Below are 21,271 nucleotides of genomic sequence, written 5' to 3'. Positions count from 1 at the left end.
GCAGACTAGGGTGCTGATTTGCAAGTTTTTCAATGGTTTTACTCAGCCAACAAGCTTGTTTTGATCTCAGTCTGGTTTGAACTGTTGTACGCCTTGTTCTTGCCAAAGATAATCAATCCTGTTACTTTCAGATACAAAAAAAAATTAACCTCCATCAGATCTGCCTGAGCTCCATAACAGCTGGCTCCCTGGACACTTATGAGTATTCCTCTATGACAGTGGTTCCCAGCCTTTGGGGGTCGAACGACCCTTTCACAGGGGTCACCTAAGACCATCGGAAAACACAGATATTTACATTACAATTCATAACAGTAGCAAATTATAGTTATGAAGTAGCAACAAAAATAGTTTTATGGTTAGGGGTCATCACAACATGAGGAGCTGTATTAAAGTGTTGTGGCATTAGGAAGGTTGAGAACCACTGCTCTATGACAACAGAGCTTTTGTTTTTTTAAAGTTATATTATTGGATGCATTTTTAATGTGTTCAGGTCTTATAAAAAGAGAACACTTTAAGCATTTGTTTTGTCTTAATGGCCAGATATTTTATCCATATGCTGCTGATGCACACAAGTGCACATGCAGTTGAGAGAATATGCCACATAAGCCAAGGGTTTCTGTCTGACTGACTTTCTCACTTCCCTGTCCCCAGTGCCTAGGACAGTGGCTCGCCCATTGACGTTGCTCAGTGAGTGGTTTCTGTGTGGGCTGGGGATATCTCTGATAATTCCACTCTGTGTCTTGCTCAGCCTTGCACAAAACTAATTTGATACTGAGCTTCCAGAATGACATTTCAAATGTCTATATTCTGCGAGTGGGGAGGCCATTGGTGGTATCACCTGTTTTATCCTCTGCTGAAGTGCTTTTTTGCTGCAAGGAACAAACACCCAGCTGGCCCATCAAAAACAACTCCATGTGTTCCCTTAATAGCAAGTGCAGGCTTTGGGCCAGTCAGGTCTGTCCATCTCTCAGCTCTGCTGCCTCCAGATAGTAGAGGAGCCGCATTATGTCCAGACATGGCTGCCTCCAGAGGTAGAGAAATGGGAGTCTCCGGTTTCTTGGTTTTCTGTTTAAGACCAAGGAAATCTTTCCTTGGGACCTACAATTGGTGGGGGAATAAGACCACCATGACTGTTTGGCCTATATCAGTTTGCCTAGTCTGTTTAGGCTGCAATCACAAAGTACCACAGGTTGAGTGGGCTATAAACAACACATGTAGATTTCTCAGTTCTGGAGGCCAGGAAATCCATGGTCAAGAGGCTGAAAGTGTCTGAGGGGGTCCACATCCTGGTTATTCCTGTGTCCCACCTGGCAGAGATGACAAAGATTTCTTGGGTCATGTTTGTAAGGACACTAATTCTACTCAGGAGGGCTCAGCCTCATGGCCTGATCACTGCTCAAAGCCTCCACCTCCCAGTGCCAGCACTTTGGGGTTAGGTGGCCATTCTGACCACAGAAGGCTGCTGTATAGACTGGAAGGCTTCAACCACAGAACCTTACTTTCTCACAGTTCTGGAGGCTAAAGTCCAGCATCAAGGGCCCAGCAGGCTTGGTGTCTGGTGAGGCTTTCCCCCTTGGCTTACAGACCTCCACCTTCTCACACGTCCTCATAGAGTTTTCCCTGTCCGTGTGCCTTCCTGGTCCCTTCCTCTTCTGTTGGATTAGGACCCCACCCTTATGACCTTGTGATATTCAATACCTCCTTAAAAACTTGATCTCCATACACCATCACATTTGGGGCTAGCGTTTCAACATATAAATGTGGTATCATAATTTATTCCCTAATTGAACCCAGCCTGATTTTTGTTGGGAGAGACAGGAATATGAATAAAATCAAGGTTTTGGGGGTGGTGGTACCAGCAGTTCCTCCACAGTCAGCTGCCACCTTGATAGGGTGGCATTGCACTGAAGAAGACTTGTTTCATTTTTGGACTTTGTGGCCAGACTTAAATGCAAGTCTCATTTCCACCTAGCGGGTGGCTCCGTCTCTCTGAGCTCTGGCTTGCTTTGCTGTGAAGGGAAGGGAGGTGGGGTAGTTCATATGAGCATCACAAGGCTGCTGTGAAGAGGAAATGGGAAAGGTATGAGAGGTACTTAGCCCAGCACCTGTGCATGGTGTGTGCCCCTGTCAGTAGGGCTCTTGTCCATGGGGTGACATTGTCTGGAAAAACTTGGGGATAAGTGTTGCTTTAGGTTCTCCAACATGAGGATTTTTTTGTGTTGCTTTTTGTTGTTGTTGTTTAAGATAATTTTATTGAGAAGTGAGAGGTGGGGAGAGGTGAGGGGTAGCTACAGCCACCTAAGCCCCACCAGGGGGAACAGACCCCCTCCTCGCTTCCCACCTCAAATGGCCTCCCCTGTACTATGGGAGGACTTTGTGTAGACTGCCCTGGTGGAGTAGAAAGTGGCTGAAATGGTGGCAGCTGGGGCTGGCAGCAGTGCTACTGGGTGCTGGGCAGCTTGTAGGGCTCCAGGATGAGTACAGAGAACGTGTTGACTTTGTCTACCCCCTGCACCTCATGGGGAAGCAGAGGCAGCTTCACAATGTGGAAGTCTTCATGCAGGTCCTCCATCTGGGCCAGGTACTTGGCCTGGACCTTATGGCGGGCCTCACACATCTGCAGGGCTTCTCAGGGGCTGGGAAGACAAGTTGCTTGACAGTGATGTTTCTCGTGTCGGTCTTGCATTTGGCCAGCTCTTGGATCAGCTGCTGTGTCTCCTACAGAGACAGGAACTCAGTGATGCGCACACAGATGAAAGCTGTAGGATCCTTGAACTGCTTGCTGACAGAGTGGATGACAGGCAGCGTCTCTTGCAGCTTGGAAGCCAGCTGGTCTGCTTTCATATCCCCTAGGCCCAGCATGTTGCACACCTGTGAGATGAAGGGGCCGATCTGGTTCTTGATCTGCATGAGGTGGCTTAGGTCCCACTCCACAATGGTGGGGAAGTTGAGCAGCCTCCGGGTGTGGCCTGTGGGCACTGTGTCAAACACCACCACTGAGAAGTTCATGCCTTTCACCAGCCTCATGACCTCTGCTTAGCTGATGGCCTCTTCAATGCCTGGGAAGGCGCTCGTGGCCTCCTGCATCATCATCTTGCCCATGCTTAACGCGTCCTCCTCGAAGAACTAGTCAGGCAGTCTGCCACTCCAAGGCTGGGGTCAGTTTCCATGGCAAGGAGGTTGTCATAGCCTTTGATCTTGGTGGGTACCTTAAAGAACTTCTGGTCCAATGCATTGGAGATGTTGTGGGCTGGGTCCCTGGAAACGATAAGAACACTCCCCGCCCCTTGGATAACTGGACTGCTAGACTGAAGCTGCAGGTGGTCTTGCCAATGCCATCTTTGCCCCTGACGAAACTCATTTAAGGCTGTGCTGCTCGATGCTGTTGCTAAGCATGGGTTCCAACAACTCCACATCAGGCGCATCCTCGAACTCCACTTCAACCCCGCACTGGGCCACTTTTGTCGCCATCTTGAAACAGACTCATGTCTCCAATATGATTTTTAAAACCTTCCCAAATTGCCACCTGACAAATAATTCTTCCATGGATGTTTTTAAAAACAGACGCTTTTTTAAAGTTATGTAATTGTCTTAAGGTAGCTCTGGAGCTATTGATAGTACATCAACTAGTAAAGCATTAATTTTCATTTGGGGCAAAAAATATGCTTCAGAATTTGCGGAGAGGAAATTTGGTGAAGAGCATGGCCTCTGATGAAAGACGGATGTCACTTCCAGCCCATGCAGCTAGCTGTGTCCCCCGGGCCAGCACGCTTTCTCCTCTGTGAAACGGGAGAAGAGGAGCTTGCCTTCAGGTGGTTGTGAGTGGTGAGAGCATAGGTGCTAAGTGCCCCTAGCCGCGAAAGGTGGGCACTGGGCACTGGCTGTGTTTGTTTTACTGAGAATCCACTGGCACCGCATGAGCGGGGAGGGCAGTGGGGAGTCATAGTCCTGTATGCCCCTCACCTCCTGCAATAGTCCTGCAGGGACGGTGCTACCACCTTTATCGTCTGCCTGAGGAAGCCCAGGCCTAATGAAGTCAACTGACTGACCCAAGGTCTCACTGTTGGTAGTTGATGAGACTATATTTGCACCCATGTGAAATGCCACAAGGTGCACTTTCTCCCCCTCCTCATCCCTACTGGGAGGGAGACTGGGGAATGCACAGGAGGCTTGCGGTGAGTACTGTTTCAGAAATCTCTTGTAAGAAGTGTTGCTTTAGATTCTCCCATGTGATGATTTTTATTGTTTAAAAACTTTATTTTTAGAATCTGCTAACCGAGATGATGGAGCGATGCAAGAAACTAGGAAATAAGTAAGTGTTTTAAAGTTAATAAGGCATGAGGTTGCAAATAGAGTTGGTTGCTTTTTTTGAGCTTGGCATGCTTATGTGGGCAAGAGAGCCACAAGATGGGTAGGACAGTCATCTTTCCTGGCAACATATGCCCTAACTTTAAAGCAGCTTTCTTCAGAGGGCTCTGTGATTGGGTATGCATTGTCTTGCAGTGCCTTGCTGTTGAATTCTGTGATGTCTGCTTTCCGAGCCGAGTTCATCGCCACCAGGTCCCTCGATTTCATCGGCATGATCAAGGAGTGCAGTGAGGCTGGCTTCCCCAAGGTATGGCCTGGCTTTCGCTCAGCTGGAGGATGGGCAGCAGGGTTGCCTCAGTACCTCTGAGGGGAAAGTCAGGGGTCAGGGCAGCTTGGCCAACAGGATCAAGGGAGGCTCTGTCTGAAGAACAAGCTGGACGATGAGTGGAGATCGGGATTGTCGGACGTGTAATTGCTGAGCATCTGGTCCTCCTGGGAGCCCTAAATCTGTAAAATTTGCTCATGTGAAGTTTTTAGAAAAGACTTGGGTCTTATGTCTCTATAAAAATATATCTTTACTCATTATTTATGAAAAGCCTCATCCAGCAGGACATCAGGCCACAGTTAGACCATACAAGCCTGGCTCCTTGCTTGCCCTTCTCCCTCTACCTTGTGAGGTCTGTGGTAGGATTCAGAAAGGCCATGGGAAATGAGCCCTGAGGGAGCTCAGTGTGACAGCCTGCAGTTGTTCTGATTTAAAATCTCCAGTAACATAATGCTTTTGTGTTTTTCTTAGCATCTTCTTTTTCGCTCACTGGGGTTAAACTTGGCCTTGGCTGATCCTCCTGAGGGTGATCGACTTCAGATTCTCAATGAAGCTTGGAGAGTTATTACTAAATTGAAGAATCCACAGGTGGGTGACCATTCTGACCTTAGATCAGTTGCTTTTTGTCAAAGTTATGTGGTATATTCAGGTACCTCATTTGTTTAAGAAATCTACTTCTTGCCCTAGCTGGTTTGACTCGGTGGATAGAGAACCAAAGGGTCCCAGATAGAAAACCAAAGGGGCCGAAACCGGTTTGGCTCAGTGGTAGAGTGTCAGTCTGCGGACTGAAAGGTCCCAGGTTCGATTCCTGTCAGGGGCATGTACATTGGTTGCGGGCACATCCCTGGTGGGGGTTGTGCAAGAGGCAGCTGGTCGGTGTTTCTCTCTCATTGACGTTTCTAGCTATCTATCTCTCTCCCTTCCTCTCTGTAAAAAATCAATAAAAATGTATTTTTAAAAAAAGAAAAAGAAAGAAAAGAAAACCAAAGGGTCCCAGGTTTAATTCCGGACAAGGGCACGTATCTTGGTTGCATGCTCCTCCCCGGCCCAGGCCCTGGTCAGGGCTTGTGCAGTGCAGGAGGCAACCAGTTGATGTGTTTCTTTCACACTAATGTTTCTCTCTGTCTTTTGATCTTCTTCTATTCTCCCTAAAAATCAGTGGGAAAATATCCTCAGGTGAAGAGAGAGAGAAAGAGAGAGAGAGAGAGAGAGAGAGAGAGAGAGAGAGAGAGAGAAGGGGAGGGGAGGGGAGGGGAGGGGAGGGGAGGGGAGGGGAGGGGAGGGGAGGGGAGGGGAGGGGAGGGGAGGGGAGGGGAGAAAGAGAAAAGAAAGAGAGGAAGGAAGGAAGGAAGGAAGGAAGGAAGGAAGGAAGGAAGGAAGGAAGGAAGGAAGGAAGGGAGGAAGGGATTGTATTGCTAGCCTACAGTGGAGAACTATAGCTTTGAAGATATATTTCTCTGGTATTTTTACCCTAATTATGTCTTATTCTTGAGGCCTCAAGATGCACTAAAAGAGCAAATTTATAAATATTTGAAACTTTTAAAGACCTGTGACTTTGAAAACAGCAGCCAAAATACAGCAAGCAGTCTGTAGGATATTATTTCCTTGTTGATTTTTTTGTCTGGAAGATGTAGCCAGTGATGTGAGTGTAGTATTAAAGTTCCCTTCTGTGCTGGGACCAGTTTGGCTCAGTGGATAGAGCGTCGGCCTGCAGACTGAAAGGTCCCAGGTTCGATTCCGGTCAAGGACATGTACCTTGGTTGGGGGCACATCCCCAGTAGGGGGTGTGCAAAAAGTAGCTGATCGATGGTTCTCTCTCATCGGTATTTCTAACTCTCTATCCCTCTCTGTGAAAAATCAATAAAATATATTAAAAAATAAAATAAAATAAGTTCTCTTCTGTGACTATATTGTTGTCGCTTTCTCCATTAAAATCCACACAGTTTTTAAAAATATATTTTGGTGCTCTTATTTTGGGTGCATGTGTTTATAAGGGTTATATTTTTCTTATTGGATGGATCCCTTTAGTGTTATGTAGTTACCTTTTTTGTCTTTTGATATGGCCTTTGTTTATTGCAAAGCTGGCATGCCAGTGGTTGAATGTTGACCTATGAACCAGGAAGTCACAGTTCAATTCCCCGTCAGACTGCATGCCCAGGTTTCAGGCTTGATCCTCTGCGGGGGTTGTACAGGAGACAGCTAATCACTGATTCTCTCTCATCATTAATCTTTCTATCTCTCTTTCCCTCTCCCTTCTTCTCTGAAATAAAAAGATATGTAAGTATATATGGAAAAAAGATTAATTTGTTGATATTTAGAGTGAGAGCAAGGGAGATAGAGGGAGAGAAATAGAGAAACATCCATGTAAGAACAAAATATCAGGCTGCCTCCTACACACATCCTCAGGGGATCAAGCCTGTGACTCCGGCATGTGCCCTTGACTGGGAATTGAACTGACAATGTCCTATTGCATGGATGATGCTTAGCCAACTGCGTCTCAGGCTATGGGCTTTGTTTTGAAGTCTATTTGGTCAAATATGAGTATTGCTACCCCAATTTTTTCCCCTTTTCATTTGCATGGAATATTTTTTCTCCATCCCTTCTCTCTCAGTCTGTGTGAGTCTTTTGTAGACAGCATATATATATATATATATATATATATATATATATATGTATGTATGTATGTATGTATGTTATGTTATGTTATGTTATGTTATGTTATGTTTTCTTATTCATTCAGCTACCCTAACTGTTTTCATTGGAGCATTTAACCCATTTACATTTAAAGTTATATCAATAGATACTTATTTATTGTCCTTTTTTTCTTTATGCCTATGTTCCTCTCTCTGAATTTCTCCTTCTTATAGCAGTCCCTGTAACACTTCTTGTAATGCTGGTTTGGTGACAGTGTACTCCTCTAGTCTTTTCCTGTTTGGGGAGGTCTTTATTTTGCCTTTAATTTTGAATGGTAGCCTTGCTGGATAGAATAGTCGTGGATTCGGGACCTTGCTTGCATTACTTTGAATACTTCATTCCACTTCCCTCTGGTCTGAAGTGTTTCTGTTGAGAAATCAGATGATAGTCTAGTGGGGACTCCCTTGTAGGCAACTTTCTGAGTCTCTCTCTTGCTGCCTTTAAGATCCTTTCTTTGTATTTAACATTTTTCATTTTATTTATTTATTTATTTATTTATTTATTTATTTATTTATTTTTTGTTCCATGTATTTATACATTCATTGGTTGATTCTTTTTTTTTTTTTTAAATCAATCTTTATTGTTCATATTATTACAAAGGTTCCTCATTTCTTCCCCCCTCCACCAGGTTCCCACCCCACCCTCTGCCCCCTCCCCATCCCCCATTGTCCTCATCCATAGGTGCACAGTTTATGTTCAGTCTCTTCCTCCCTCCCTTTCCCCGATAGTAAATCCCTTTTCAGATAGTAAATCTGTTACTTAGCATTTTCTCATATCAATAATACCTCCACATGCCCAATGATACATTTCACACAAAAGACATTTCCAAATTGGTCAACCAGCCTCATCCAGGCCCCACCCAAGGCACTCACAGATCAACACCCCAGCGCTATACTAACTCAACACATCCAGATCTAAGCCTTCATCACTTGATTCAGCAGACCCTCAAGTTCCCGCAAAAGTTTCCAGCCATGTCTGAGAGGCAGCCGTGGGCAGGGACAGGCGAGGAGCGAGCTGTTTCGGGCCTGGCTGCTCTGGGTCTGGCCTCTGTTGCTCTGGTTCGTTCCACAACCAGCTGCTCCGGGTCTGGTCACTGCCGCTCCCGACCTAGTTGCTCTGGACTTGGCTGTTGCTGCTACAGGCCTGGCCGCACCCGACCCGGCTGCTCTGGGCCCGGTTGCTCCGGTCCCGGCCGCTCCGGTCCCGGCCGCTCCCAGCCTGTCAGCTGCTGCTCCGGGCCTGGCCGCACCAGACCCGGCTGCTCCGGGCCTGGCCACTCCCAGCCCGGCAGCTGCTGCTCCGGGCCTGGCCGCTCCCAGCCTGGCAGCTGCTGCTCCTGGCCTGGCCGAACCCGACCCGGTTGCTCCGGGCCTGGCCGCTCCCAGCCTGGCAGCCGCTTGTCCAGGCCTGGCCACTCCCAGCCTGGCAGCCACTGCTCCGGGCCTGGCCGCACCCGACCCGGTTGCTCCGGGCCTGGCCACTCCCAGCCTGGCAGTTGCTGCTCCGGGCCTGGCCGCTCCCAGCCTGGCAGCTGCTGCTCCGGGCCTGGCCGCTCCCAGCCTGGCAGCCACTGCTCCTGGCCTGGCCGCACCAGACCCAGCTGCTCCGGGCCTGGCCGCTCCCAGCCTGGCAGCCGCTGCTCCTGGCCTGGCCGCACCAGACCCGGCTGCTCCGGGCCTGGCCGCTCCCAGCCTGGCAGCTGCTGCTCCGGGCCTGGCCGCTCCCAGCCTGGCAGCCACTGCTCCTGGCCTGGCCGCACCAGACCCGGCTGCTCCAGGCCTGGCCGCTCCCAGCCTGGCAGTCGCTGCTCCGGGCCTGGCCGCTCCTAGCCTGGCAGCCACTGCTCCGGGCCTGGCCGCACCCGACCCGGCTGCTCCGAGCCTGGCCGCTCCCAGCCTGGATGCTCCATGCTTGGCTACTGCTGTTCTGGGCCTGGCTGCTCCCAACCCGGCTGCTCTGGGCCCGGCTTCTCCGGGCCCGGCCACTCCGTGTCTGGATTTTCCTGGATTGGCCACCCTGGGCTTGGCCGCCTCTGCCTCAGGCCTGGCTGCCACTGCCCAGGTCTGGCTGCTCCAGTGCTGGCCGTTGATGCTCTTGTTCTGGCTGCTGCTGCTCTGGGGCCTGGCCACTGCTTCTCCGGGCCCAGCTGCCACTGCCTTGTGCCTGGCCACTCTAGGCCTGGTCGCCGCTGTTCCAACATTCTGTCCCTTTTTTCTCTTTTTTTTTCTTTTTTTAAAAAAACAACAACGCATTTATGTTGCAATGTTGGCTGGTGCGTTGAGTTCTGACTTAGTCTTTGATTTTTCAAGATCTTCTTTATATTCTTTCTTAAGTAATTTTACTATCATTTGCTCTCACTTGATTTCTTCACATTGAGAACTTCTTTGGTTTCTTCCTCCTTGTCCTGGGAGCTCAGCAGGTTGGCCTGTGGCACCCCTTTGTTCTCCGCAGGCTCCTGCGCTGCTTCAGCCTGTTACTGGGGTCAGCGCCGCCCAGGAAGCAGCCCCCGTCCTTGGCTCCGTTGCCCGCGCTCAGCAGTCGAAGGCTCAGGGGCACCCCCCCCCTGGGGGCCCCGTCGCCCGACTCCTTGCTGGCGCCCGGCTGGTCGGTGTCCGGCAGGGGCTCCTGCTCCTCGTCGCGTTCCTCCAGACTGGAGCTTTCTTTCTCCCTCCCACTAGGGGAGTCCAGGATCAGAGTCAACAGACTCTCCTCTGCGCGCAGTGTGCGCGACTCCGGGGGCTTGGCCTTTCGCTGAGCTCCCAGGACTCCACCTCACAGCCCCGTCTCCCCCTGCCCGAGCCTGGGTCCCCAGGGACTGGCCCAGATCTGGAGTTCGGGGCGGTCTGGACTGAGGCTCAGCACCACTGCCTGAGGCTTTGTTTCTTTCGGCTAGGGTAATCCAGCATCAGAGTCAACATTCAGTCCTCTGCACGCCATGTGCGCGCGACTCCAGGGGCCCCGCCTTTCGCCATCCCCCGGAATTCCGCCTCACAGCCCCGTCTCCCCCTGCCGGAGCCTGGGTCCCCAGGGTCTGGTCCATAGCTGGGGCTCAGCGCTGCCGGTTCGGGGGTTCAGCCCAGGCTGGGGGTTCTATTTCCTTCCTGCTAGGGAACGCCAGGCAGCACCCAGCCCTCTCCTCCTCTCCGGCTGCGACCTCTCCGCGCGCGTACGTGCGAGCGCGCAGCATGTCTCTGTACCTTAGGCTTTTTTTCAGCTCCTCTGATTTTCCTTCTGGTTTTCTCCCTCCTTCCTATTGTAGAGTTTTCAGTCAGTCGACTACCTGTAGCTCTGGGCAATGTCCACTCTACATTTTAGTTGTATTCCATTGAAATTGTTGTGAGCTGCTGCGGCTAGGTGTCTACCCGAGCAGCCATCTTGGATCCTCCAACATTTTTCATTTTAATTCTGTGTCTTGGATCTCTCTAGTCTAATGTTTATTGGGACTGTCTATGCTTCCCGAACTTGTGTCATTTTCCCCTTCACCAGGTTAGGTAAGTTTTCTCTCATTCTTTTATTTATTTATTTTTTAAATAATAAATCTTTATTGTTCAGATTATTACAATTGATTCTCCTTTTCTTCCACATAGCTCCCCTCCACCTGGTTGCCACCCCACTATCTGCCCTTATCTGCCATCACTGTCCTCATCCATAGGTGTATGATTTTTGTCCAATTTCTTCCCACACTGTTTTCTCAACAAGAATTGTCAGTCCACCGGTTTGGCTCAATGGATAGAGCGTCGGCTTGGGGACTGAAGGGTCCCGGGGTTCGATTCCGGTCAAGGGCATGTACCTTGGTTGCGGGCATATCCCCAGTGGGGGGTGTGCAAGAGGCAGCTGATCGATGACTCTCTCTCATCGATGTTTCTAACTCTCTGTCTCTCTCCCTTCCTCTCTGTACAAAATCAATAAAATATATTTAAAAAAAAAAAAAAGAATTGTCAGTCCACTCCCTTTCCTTGCCCTTGATTCTTTTATATTCACCAGTATAGTCTGTTCATCAGATTTTTAATTCACTTGACTTTTAGATTCACTTGTTGATAGATATCTATTTGTTGTTCATAATTTTTTTCTTTACCTTTTTCTTCTTCTTCCTCTTAAAGAATACCCTTCAGCATTTCATGTAATCCTGGTTTGGTGGTGATGAACTCCTTTAGCTTTTTCTTATCTGTGAAGCTCTTTATCTGACCTTCAATTCTGAATGATAACTTTGCTGGGTAGAGTAATCTTGGTTATAGGTTCTTGCTATTCATCACTTTGAATATTTCTTGCCACTCCCATCTGGCCTGCATAGTTTCTGTTGAAAACTCATCTGACAATCATATGGGTGCTCCCTTGTAGGTAACTAACTGTTTTTCTCTTGCTGCTTGTAAGATTCTCTCTTTGTCTTTTGCCCTTGGCATTTTAATTATGATTTGTCTTGGTGTGGTCCTCTTTGGATTCCTTTTGTTTTGGGTTCTGTACGCTTCCTGGACTTGTAAGGCTATTTGTTTCACCAGGTGGGGTAAGTTTTCTGTCATTATTTCTTCAAATAGGTTTTCAGTATCTTGCTCTCTCTCTTCTCGCACCCCCATTATTCTGATTTTGGTATGCTTAAAGTTGTCCCAGAGGCTTCTTATACTATCTTCAACTTTCTGGATTATTTTCTCTTCTTGCTTCTCTGGAAGAGTGTCCTTTGCCTCTTTGTATTCCAAATCTTTGACTTGATTCTTGTGTTCCTCTAGTCTGCTGGTGGGTCTCTGTATAATATTTTTTATTTCAGTCAGTGTATGTTTAATTTCTAGTTGGTCCTTTTTCATATCCTCAAGGGTCTCGTTAAATTTATCGGCCTTTTCTAGGAAATTCTTGAAAAACCTTATATCCGTGTTTTTGAACTCTATATCCAGTCATTTGTTCTCCTCCATTTCTCTTCCTTCCTTCCTTCCTTCCTTCCTTCCTTCCTTCCTTCCTTCCTTCCTTCCTTCCTTCCTTCCTTCCTTTCTTCCTTTCCTTTCCTTTCCTTTCCTTTTCTTTCTTTCTTTCTTTCTTTCTTTCTTTCTTTCCTTCCTTCCTTCCTTCCTTCCTTCCTTCCTTCCTTCCTTCCTTCCTTCCTTCCTTCCTTCCTTCCTTCCTTCCTTCCTTCCTTCCTTTCTTTCTTTCTTTCTTTCCTTTATTATACAAAAAAAGGGAAAACAAAACTTCCACAGTTGGTCTTTAGGTTAGGCAGACACCTTTAAGCCACTCCCTCCCCATCCCATGATACAAATTCAAGTTGTGATTGTTGTTGAAACCTACAAAAACACTCCTTAAATATTGGAGAAAAAAAAGGGGGGGGGATGTGGGGGTCCTCTCACCCCATCCGTCCCATCCCAGTGCCAAAATGCACTCAGAGTGCCCTCTTACAGCACCAACACCCCCACCCCCACAGCCCTGTACAGTATTGAAAAATACTGTAAGAATTTTTCAATTTTTAAAACAGGAAATAAAAAGCGCCCCATTCAAAGTTGTTTTTAAATGAAAACACATTCCATTAAAACACAACAGCACAGGGGCATTCACACAGGGACTGGGGTTCTCTGCAGGAGCTCTTGGTAAGAAATAGAACCTGTGAAGCCCTGTGCCTAATTTCAGGATAGGAACAAAGAAAGGGGAGTGGGAGTGGGGAGTATCCCTCCCTAGCTCCCCCAACCCCAGCACCAAGTCCAAGGCAAAGATCCTTTGGGAGCAGGATCTGCTTTTCATATCTCACCTCCTAGGTGGAGTTCCCACTCTCCCTCTCCCCCCCCCCCCCCCTTTTCTTGGCTTTCATTCAGAGGGGGGAAGGTTGAAAAGCACAGAGACCCAATTAAATAGCTCACTGACATGATTGCAAAAATAAATAAATAAATAAATGAATAAATAAAATAAACCCACGGAGACAAGGTGGCTTGGCTTATTAAGGATCTAGAAATCAGGGGACCAACATTTTGGGGATAGCTGGGAAGGGTTAGAGGGACAGGTGCAAAACCAGCTTTTACAGAACTCTTCCCCAGCTGTGGGTTTGGGCTGGGATGGGAGGACAGGAATGGAGCAGACCTGAGAAATTAAAAGAAATGGAGGCAGGGGAGCTGGAGGATATGAAGGCAGGAGGGATAAGAGCTTAAAACACACCTCTTGAAGCCCAGGTCCTCGCCCTGGGATGGGCTTGAGGCTCTTACCACCAAATACAAGCTTTAATTTTCAGCTGGTCTGCCTCCCTCCTTGCCATACTGCTGGAGACCAGCAGCAGCTCAGAGTCATATGCCCTGGCAGAGGGAAAATTCTAGGAATCATCAGAGAGTGGCTACAGTACACCCCCTTTAACTGAATCAGAGATTAGGCAAAGCAGAGGGTGTAGAGAAAGGGGCCGCCCAAGCCTGTCCCCACCAGGATCAATGTCACCCTGGCCTTTGTCAACCCTTTTATCAGATTCATGGACTGATGTGGGCTCCCCCCCACCCCTTACACACACACACACACACACACACACACACACACACATGTGCCTTTGCACACATCCACAGGTACACCCATGCTATGTACAGGACACACACACACACACACACACACACACTCACTTTTCTATCCTTATAAAGTTTTAAAAATTCTCAAACTTATTCCCCTAACTCTCCCGGAGAAATGACAACAGAAATGGCAGCTGAGATCAGTAGGAAACATCTCGTTGATAGCTTAGAGCTTAAAAAATACATATACACATATATAAAAAACACCTCTGCCCCCTTCCCCAAGAGTGGGGTCCAGGTAGCTCCTTCCTGCAGGGGACAGGGGAGAAGGCAATGGGGCAGGGCCTATTTCTCACAGGCACATGCCCTCCTCTCTCTACATTCCCTGCCTCTAGTTCCAACGTAGGGGGTCCAGGCAGCAAGCCCCTTAGGGAAGAGAGGGGTCCTTCCCAAGCTTCCATCCCCCCCTCCTTAAGTTGGGCTGTAGGTATAGAGGTCCTCACTGTACTCTTTGGGGACCCCTCTCCCTCCACTCCCAGGTCCATTGTCCATGCCAGAGTCGCAAGTGCAGAAGAATGGTGGGACGGTCCAGTCCACTGGTGGCTCAGTCTGATGGTTGCCCTCCCTGGAGAGTCCGCAGGGCAGATGTTTCTGAGCCTGCAGAGTCCTGGCTTGTGCTCCTCCAGTCCCTTCCCCCACCATACTTTGTTTAAAAAAGAAAGAAAATGGGGAAGGCCAGGAGCAGAGGACAGAACAAAGGGGAAAAACAAAGGCGGTCAGTTGGAGAGGAGAGCCCTAGGTAGGGCTGAGCCTCAGTTGGAGTCAGAGTCTGAAGAGTCCCCTGAGGAGGAAGAGCTAGAACTGCTACCCTCAGACTCATTGTCTTCATCTTTGTCGTTATCCTCATCATCCTCTTCATTCTCATTCCCGTCCTCGCCCTCATCCTCACTGCTGGACTCTGAGGAGTCCCCGCCATCCTCAGAGGAGTCCCCATTATCATCATCTTCCTCTTCATCCTTGTCCTCCTCATCCTCCTGACTCAGATTTGGACTGTAGTGTAGTCCAGCTGGACTTGGGGTTTGGGCCTCGCAGCTTGGTCATGCTGTTACATTTATTGGAGATGTACTCTTTATATGCTACACGGTCTTGGGGAGATGGCCTCTTGACCCAGAGGTTCCAAGTGCACTTTGTACTGCTTCTGCTGCTCCTCGGCCAGCTTTTTGTAGTGCTCCTTCTGGCTCTGGGAGATGCGCTGCCAGTGGCTGCCAATCTCCACCATGCTCTCCTTCAGGGGCAGGTGGTTCAGCTCCCTGTTGGACAGCAGCTCCTGGGAGAACTTCTGGTAACCGTTCATGGGAGGTTTCTTGGGTTCTCCCTGGAACTTCATCTTCTTGGATGAGTTTGCAGCAGCTGGAGGTGCCCTCATCTCACTCAGCTATCTCTCATATTGCTTTTGGTCTTCAGCTGCCTTCTTAATCCACATCAGTTTCTCCTTCTTTCCATGTTGTTCCAGGTCATCTCCATGGCTTTCAAGCCTTCACCCAATCATTCTTTAAGTGGGCCAGGTAGTTACCGATGATGCTTTGTTGCCAGATCTCCTCTGCTCTTTTGAGTGACTCTGGCAGTTGGCCCCTTTCCTTGTGCTCCCCAGCTGGCTTCCTCTCGGACTGGACCTTCAGCACTGCTTCCTGGGTCTTGTATTGGCCTTCTTTTTTCTGATAAGTCGTTCCACATGCAGGCCAGCAGGCGAGTCAGTTCGCTTTCCGAGAGCTCTGGTCACTCCTCCTGCAGCTGCCGCCGCTTCTCCTCAAGAAGATGAACATGGCTGACACTGGCCTCTTAGGCTTCTCGGAGCTGCCCTCGCCCCCTTCCTGGGAGGGCTTCTTGGAGGCCGGCTGATGGTTTGCTTTTTGTTGATGTTCAACATCTTTTCTTCCCCCAGGACCCACTGCTGCTCTTCCTCTGACAGGCTCTCTAGAAAGCAGAGGAGTGCCACTTCATAATCTTTCTTTTTCTGGTCACACGTCTTGTGATAGGCATCCTTCTCCTTCTGGGAGAGCAGCTTCCACTGCTGGCTGCATAGCACCATGCGCTCTGTGCTGGGCACGTCCTTCATGTTGGCCATAAGCTCTGTGAGTAGCTGTGCGGAGGTGGCTTGGTAGGTCACCCATCAAATTTGTCCTTGAGCTGGTGTTCAGCCTTGGTGAGGGTGGACTTGGTGATGCCCTCCTCACTGATGTTCAGCTCAGGGTGCTTCTGAATATAGTCACGCATAATCTCCTCATACTCCTTCCGGTGCTCCAGGGCCTTATGAATCCATTTCAGCCTCTTTTTGTCCGAGAGCTGAGAACCACTGCTTCCCCAGGGAGTCCTTTACCTCCTTTGTAGTGGCATCTGGCCGAACCTTGAGATACATTTTCTTCTCGTGGGTGTACCACAGCTGCTGGGGGGTTTTGGGCTTCTTGGGGATGTCTAACTTCTTAGCATTCTCGATTAAGTCAGGGTGATCCTCCCTGAATCGGGCCAGGTTTCGCTTGAACTCCTGTTTCTTCCTCTGGAAGTCCTGAATTACTTCATCTTCTTCTTCTCGGGCAGTTACTTGTATTTCTTGGACAGAGTCTTGGTCAGGTCCAGGTTGCTCATCTCAGGTTGAAGTTTAGCATACTTGGCCCGCCTTTCCATGAAGAAGTGGAAATAAGGGGTCAGGGGCTTCTTTGGGAAGTCTGGGTGTTTCTTGAGTTTTTTGCCTTTGTAAGGATTTTTAACATCGAGGATCAGTTCTGTCAATGTACGGAACTTTCTCACCTCGTTAGAAATCTCCACCCATTTGAGCTTGCCCATGTCTCCAGAAAAGTCTTTAAATGCTACTTTTCCCCAATCTATATGTGACTCAGTGGTTTTGAACTTGGAACTGTCATTGGATGGAAGGTTGTTCTTCATGCATTCTAGCAAAGTCACCATGTCTTCCTGAGCCCAGCGGTCTTGGCCTTTGTAGGCGGCCATTTCTAGATCTGTGGGGCAGTCTGCTTCTCTGTTCATTCTCCAGCTGCCCAGCCACCTCCTTGCTCACACTGGCCGGGCAATCCAGGTTCAAAGCCACCTCACTCTGCGGAGCTGTCGGGAGGGCTGGGGCTTGGGGCTCATGGGGCTGGAGCCGGCAAACATGGGTTGAAAGCTACGGTAGTCAAGCTATGCAGCTGCCGCCAATCCCCACAGAGAAATCGTCCTCCTACCCCCGCTTCCATTGCTCTGTGTTTCTTTTCCAATCAGCTGGTCGCTTGGCGGCTCCTCCATGTTCTGGCCAAGCCCGCTGCCTGGAGCAAGCTTCACTCCATCTGCTTGCCTGGCTCCTCGCTCCCCTATCCCTCCTCCATTTCTTCCATTTGTGATCTGTTTCCTTGTCTCCTCATTTTTGCTGCTTCCCTGAGTAGGTAGGGTAGCTTTGTGTGCTAGGTGTCCTCTATGGTTCAAAGGGTCAGCCTCCCTAGTTACCTGATGTGGACACTCTTGGTGCTCCCCTTTGTGGACTGTGTAAGTCTTGATTGTTTTTGGTGTCACTGAGAGGAATTGACCTCCAGGCCAATTGGCTGTGAGGACCCGCTGGGTCTATAATGGAAGAATTGCTGTGCTGGAGACATGTTTATGGGGCATGACTTGTTCCAGTGGGGCTTTGGTGCTCACTGAGTTTGCCTCTTGAATGTGTCCCTTATGAGAGTAGTTGAAATCTGGTTTCATCTCACAAAGATCACTAGATAAACTAGTTTCTGGATCCCCAATGGGATGCAGGTCAGCTACTGTCTGAGGCCAACCCACAGGAGCTACAGGGAGAACTACAGTTTTTTCTTTGCTTGGGGGTTCAGAAGTTTTGGAGCTGCCTGACTGGAACTGCAGTTTATTTGGTTAAACTGCTACAGGGCAGGCCATTTATATGCAAAAGCTGCCACTGGGAGCTTGGGTGGGTTTGTAGATTGTGCAGGGCGGAATCTCAGAGTGTCATTAGGCTAGGGTGTGGCAAATAGCGATGGCTGCCAGTCAGCCTTCTCTGCCTTTCCGTGTTTCCAAGTCCCTGCTTCCCACATCCCGTGCTCCAGCGCAGTAAACAATGATTGCTGGGCGCACCTCTGCAAAAAGGGGACCCTCACTTTCCTACCCGATGGCAGACAGTCCATCTTATCCCCGTAGGCATCTGAGTTCCCCGTGTCTCCCCAGAAACTGGATTTCAGAGTAATCGAGAGCTTGTTTCCCTTTGGGTTGAAAAAAAGCAGCGTGCCCAATTGCCCACACCAGCCCAATTCGTGTGCCTCCGTACCTCAGCTTTTCAGTGCTTGTGCTCTTTCCTCTTTCCTTCTAGTTGTAGAACTTCCACTCAGCCAGCTTTCCCGTGGTTCTGGGTGATAGATGTTTTGTCTTTTAGTTGTAGTTTTGAAATTGTTGTGTGAGGCAACAGTTTAGGACTTAGGGGTGTCGAACTCAATCAGAGAAGGGGCCAAAATCTAAAATCCAGCCTAAATCGCGGGCCGAATGGTTTACTGAACAGTCATAAACTGACAATGTCATAAACTGACAGCGGAGTGCAGTGATGACAGCGCGGTGCGGGCCACATTGCAAGGCCTGGCGGGCTGGATTTGGCCCGCGGGCCTTGTGTTTGACACATGTGGTTTAGGTGTTTACCTTTGCCGCCATTTTGGTTTCTCTCATTATTTCTTTAAACAGGTTCTCTGTTTCTTGCCCACATTCTTCTCATTCTGGGTCTCCTATGATGTGGATGTTGCTACGCTTCATGTTGTCCCAAAGTTCCTTTAAGGTACCTTCCTGCTTTTTAATTCTTCTTACTTTTTGCACTCTAATTGAGTGTTTTTATCTAACTACTACTTCAAATCACTGATTTGGTACTTTGCTATATTATATTTACTTTTAATTCCTTCTAAAAACATCATATATGGTGTTCTTCATTTCTGACTGTTTCTTGGTCATGGTTTCTATTTTCTTTTCATGTTGTTGAAGTTCTTACTAAATTCCTTATAATTCTCACCAAGTTCCTTGAGCATCCCTATAACTATTAGTTTTCATGGGGTGGCCTTATGTAGTGGTGCAGTGTCAGATCTCCTGAGCTGGGTGCTCTATGGTTGTGCATTGTGTGGATTATGTAGGCCCTCCTGTTGTAAATGGGTCTATTTATTTATTTATTTTAAAATACATTTTAAAATGAATTTTAGAGATGAAGGGAGAAGAATAGAAACATCAACGGTGAGAGAGAATCATTGATTGGCTGCCTCCTGCATGCCTCTTACTGGGGATTGAGGCTGTAACCCAGGCATGTGCCCTTGACCAAAGTCAAACCCGAGACCCAGCCGAAACTGGTTTGGCTCAGTGGTAGAGCATCGGTCTGTGGACTGAAAGGTCGATTCCGGTCAGGGGCATGTACGTTGGTTGCGGGCACATCCCCGGTAGGGGGTGTACAAGAGGCAGCTGGTAGATGTTTCTCTCTCATCGACGTTTCTAGCTCTCTATCTCTCTCCCTTCCTCTCTGTAAAAAATCAATAAAATATATTTTTTTAAAAAACAAACCCTGAGACCCTTCAGTCCCCAGGCTAACACTCTATCCACTGAACTACACCACCTAGGGCAGCGCTTGATTGTTGTTGCCTTTTTTTGGGGGGAGGATCTCCCCTCAGCTGGCTGTCCCCAACCACATCATGTGAGCAGTTGTGCAGCTGCTGACAGAACCAAACAAAACAAACAAAACAAAAATATACAAAAGACCCAACAACAACAAATATGACTACAAAACAAAGCAGAATTAGGAAAGAGAAAAGAGAGCAAGAAAAATAAATGAAAAGATAAAATACCGGAAAAGAAGGAGGAAGAAAAGAGAATATGAAAGAATAGAAAGGGGAAAAGTACAAATAAAAAATAGGGAAAGGAATCCTAGCCAGTTTGGCTCAGAGGAGAGAGCATGGCCATGAAAGGTCCTGGATTTGATTCCTGGCAAGGGCATGCACCTCAAGGGCATGCACACTGCCCTTAGGAGTGTGTGCAGGAAGCAACCGGTGCACGTGTCTCTCACATAGATGTTCCTCTTTTTGTGTCTTTTCCCCTCCCTCTCTAAAATTCAGTGGGAAAATATCCTTGGATGAGGATTAACAGCAACAAAAAAATAAAAGCATTTATTTCTAAATCTGCTTTGGAAAAAAAAAAAATAGGGAAAGGAAAAAACAGTATAAAATAGGAAGGGAAAAATTATGAAAAGGAAAAAGGAAGAGAAGGAAGGAGAAAGAACAAAAATACAGGGAAATATAAGGAAAGAGAGCCCTCTCCATGGTGACTCAGTTGGTTGGGCATTGTCCAATACACCATAATAGTTGCCGGTTCAATTTCTGGTCAGGGCACATGCCCGGATAATGGGCTCAATGCCTGGTAAGGGGTGTGCAGGAGGTAGCTGATCAATGTTTTTCTCTCTCCCTCTCCCTTCCCTCTCTCTAAAAAGCAATACAAATATTTTTAGGAAAAGGGAAAATAAGAAATATGAAAGAAAGACAAAAATAATAACAATGTCATAGAAAAATAAAGGAAAGAATGTCCCCAAAAGCAAAGTGCACTTGGTCTTGGCAGAGTTTAGTGCCTCCTGGTTCCCTTTGGATACTGTTCTGTTATGGAATGAGGCTGTTTTACATTCTGTGTGAGTTCCCTGGGAGATACTTTGGTGCTAGTCTCTGTTTGAAGCTGTCCACGTTTGGCTCTGAGCAACTTTTCAATGCTTTCAGTGATTCAGGCCCTGGTTGCACTTCGAGGGGCCAAGCTGCACTCTGGGTCCAGCTTGTTAGCCTTAAGGGGCCCAGGAACAGTCAGCAAACATCATAAGGCCCCTGGAGGTTCTCCTTCTACTCCTCTGCCTACCAGCCAGTTGTCAGTCTTAGCCACTGAAAAGGTTGCTTCTGAAGGGGCTTTTGATGGAATTGGGAGAATGAGGCCACTGAGTGCTGTTCAGATAGATGGTGGGTGTGTTCCCCTGCCCCAAAGCCACACATCTGAGTCTCTCCTGGAATATTTCCCTGTTGGTAGGGCAGTGCTTTGAGTGCAGACCTGTGGAGTCTGCTGCCACCACCTTTTGCAGCGGGGGTTTGGGATCTGAAAAAGAGGCCGATGCACAAATGAAAACATAGGCAAGACACGTGAATTTAGGAGGCATGGGGGCCAGGGAGAAACCTCTCTCTAGAGGAGGCACCGAAACCTGGCCTTGTCTGCTTTTTATTCAGTTTTAGATACACATCTTGCTCTCAGTAAAGCACAGCAAACAGGTAGCAGACAGAGTGTCTCAAACAGCAGTAAAGATCAGTGAGGCTCAGTAAAAATCTACTTTGAGGCTATCATGTCAGAAAATTGCTTCAAGCCACCGCTATCTCAACTGAACAGTGGTGCTTGGTGTTAGCCCTGCTTATCCTTCCCTCTATGACAGTATTGGGAAAGCCATGGCTTCCCGGAGTCT

The 21,271-nt window shown here is 48.3% G+C and overlaps 2 protein-coding genes and 1 pseudogene across 4 annotated transcripts in view; 1 reads left to right on the top strand and 2 right to left on the bottom strand.

Annotated features, from left to right (window-relative positions):
• Nucleotides 1-21,271, top strand: part of VPS35L (VPS35 endosomal protein sorting factor like) — a 143,135-nt gene that overhangs the window by 76,455 nt on the left and 45,409 nt on the right. For both annotated transcript variants that reach the window (XM_084882709.1, XM_084882708.1), the window contains exons 15-17: nt 4,266-4,312; nt 4,504-4,615; nt 5,105-5,221. In XM_084882709.1, the coding sequence (XP_084738835.1) occupies nt 4,266-4,312; nt 4,504-4,615; nt 5,105-5,221 (276 nt within the window). The remainder of the gene's footprint in view (nt 1-4,265; nt 4,313-4,503; nt 4,616-5,104; nt 5,222-21,271) is intronic.
• GET3 (guided entry of tail-anchored proteins factor 3, ATPase) lies at nt 2,385-3,486 on the bottom strand. Its single transcript, XM_084882762.1, is given in 7 exon segments — nt 2,385-2,617; nt 2,623-2,718; nt 2,722-3,036; nt 3,040-3,128; nt 3,131-3,280; nt 3,283-3,360; nt 3,363-3,486. Coding segments are annotated over 7 exon segments (1,014 nt in total). The 5' UTR covers nt 3,472-3,486; the 3' UTR covers nt 2,385-2,440.
• LOC311620864 (nucleolar transcription factor 1-like) lies at nt 14,598-16,835 on the bottom strand (annotated as a pseudogene). The gene has a single exon. The product of its transcript is annotated as a nucleolar transcription factor 1-like (transcript).

Source organism: Pipistrellus hanaki (assembly GCF_964339955.1).
Source record: "Pipistrellus hanaki genome assembly, chromosome: 4".
Classification (NCBI taxonomy): domain Eukaryota; kingdom Metazoa; phylum Chordata; class Mammalia; order Chiroptera; family Vespertilionidae; genus Pipistrellus; species Pipistrellus hanaki.
This window is presented reverse-complemented; position numbering and strand designations above follow the sequence as displayed.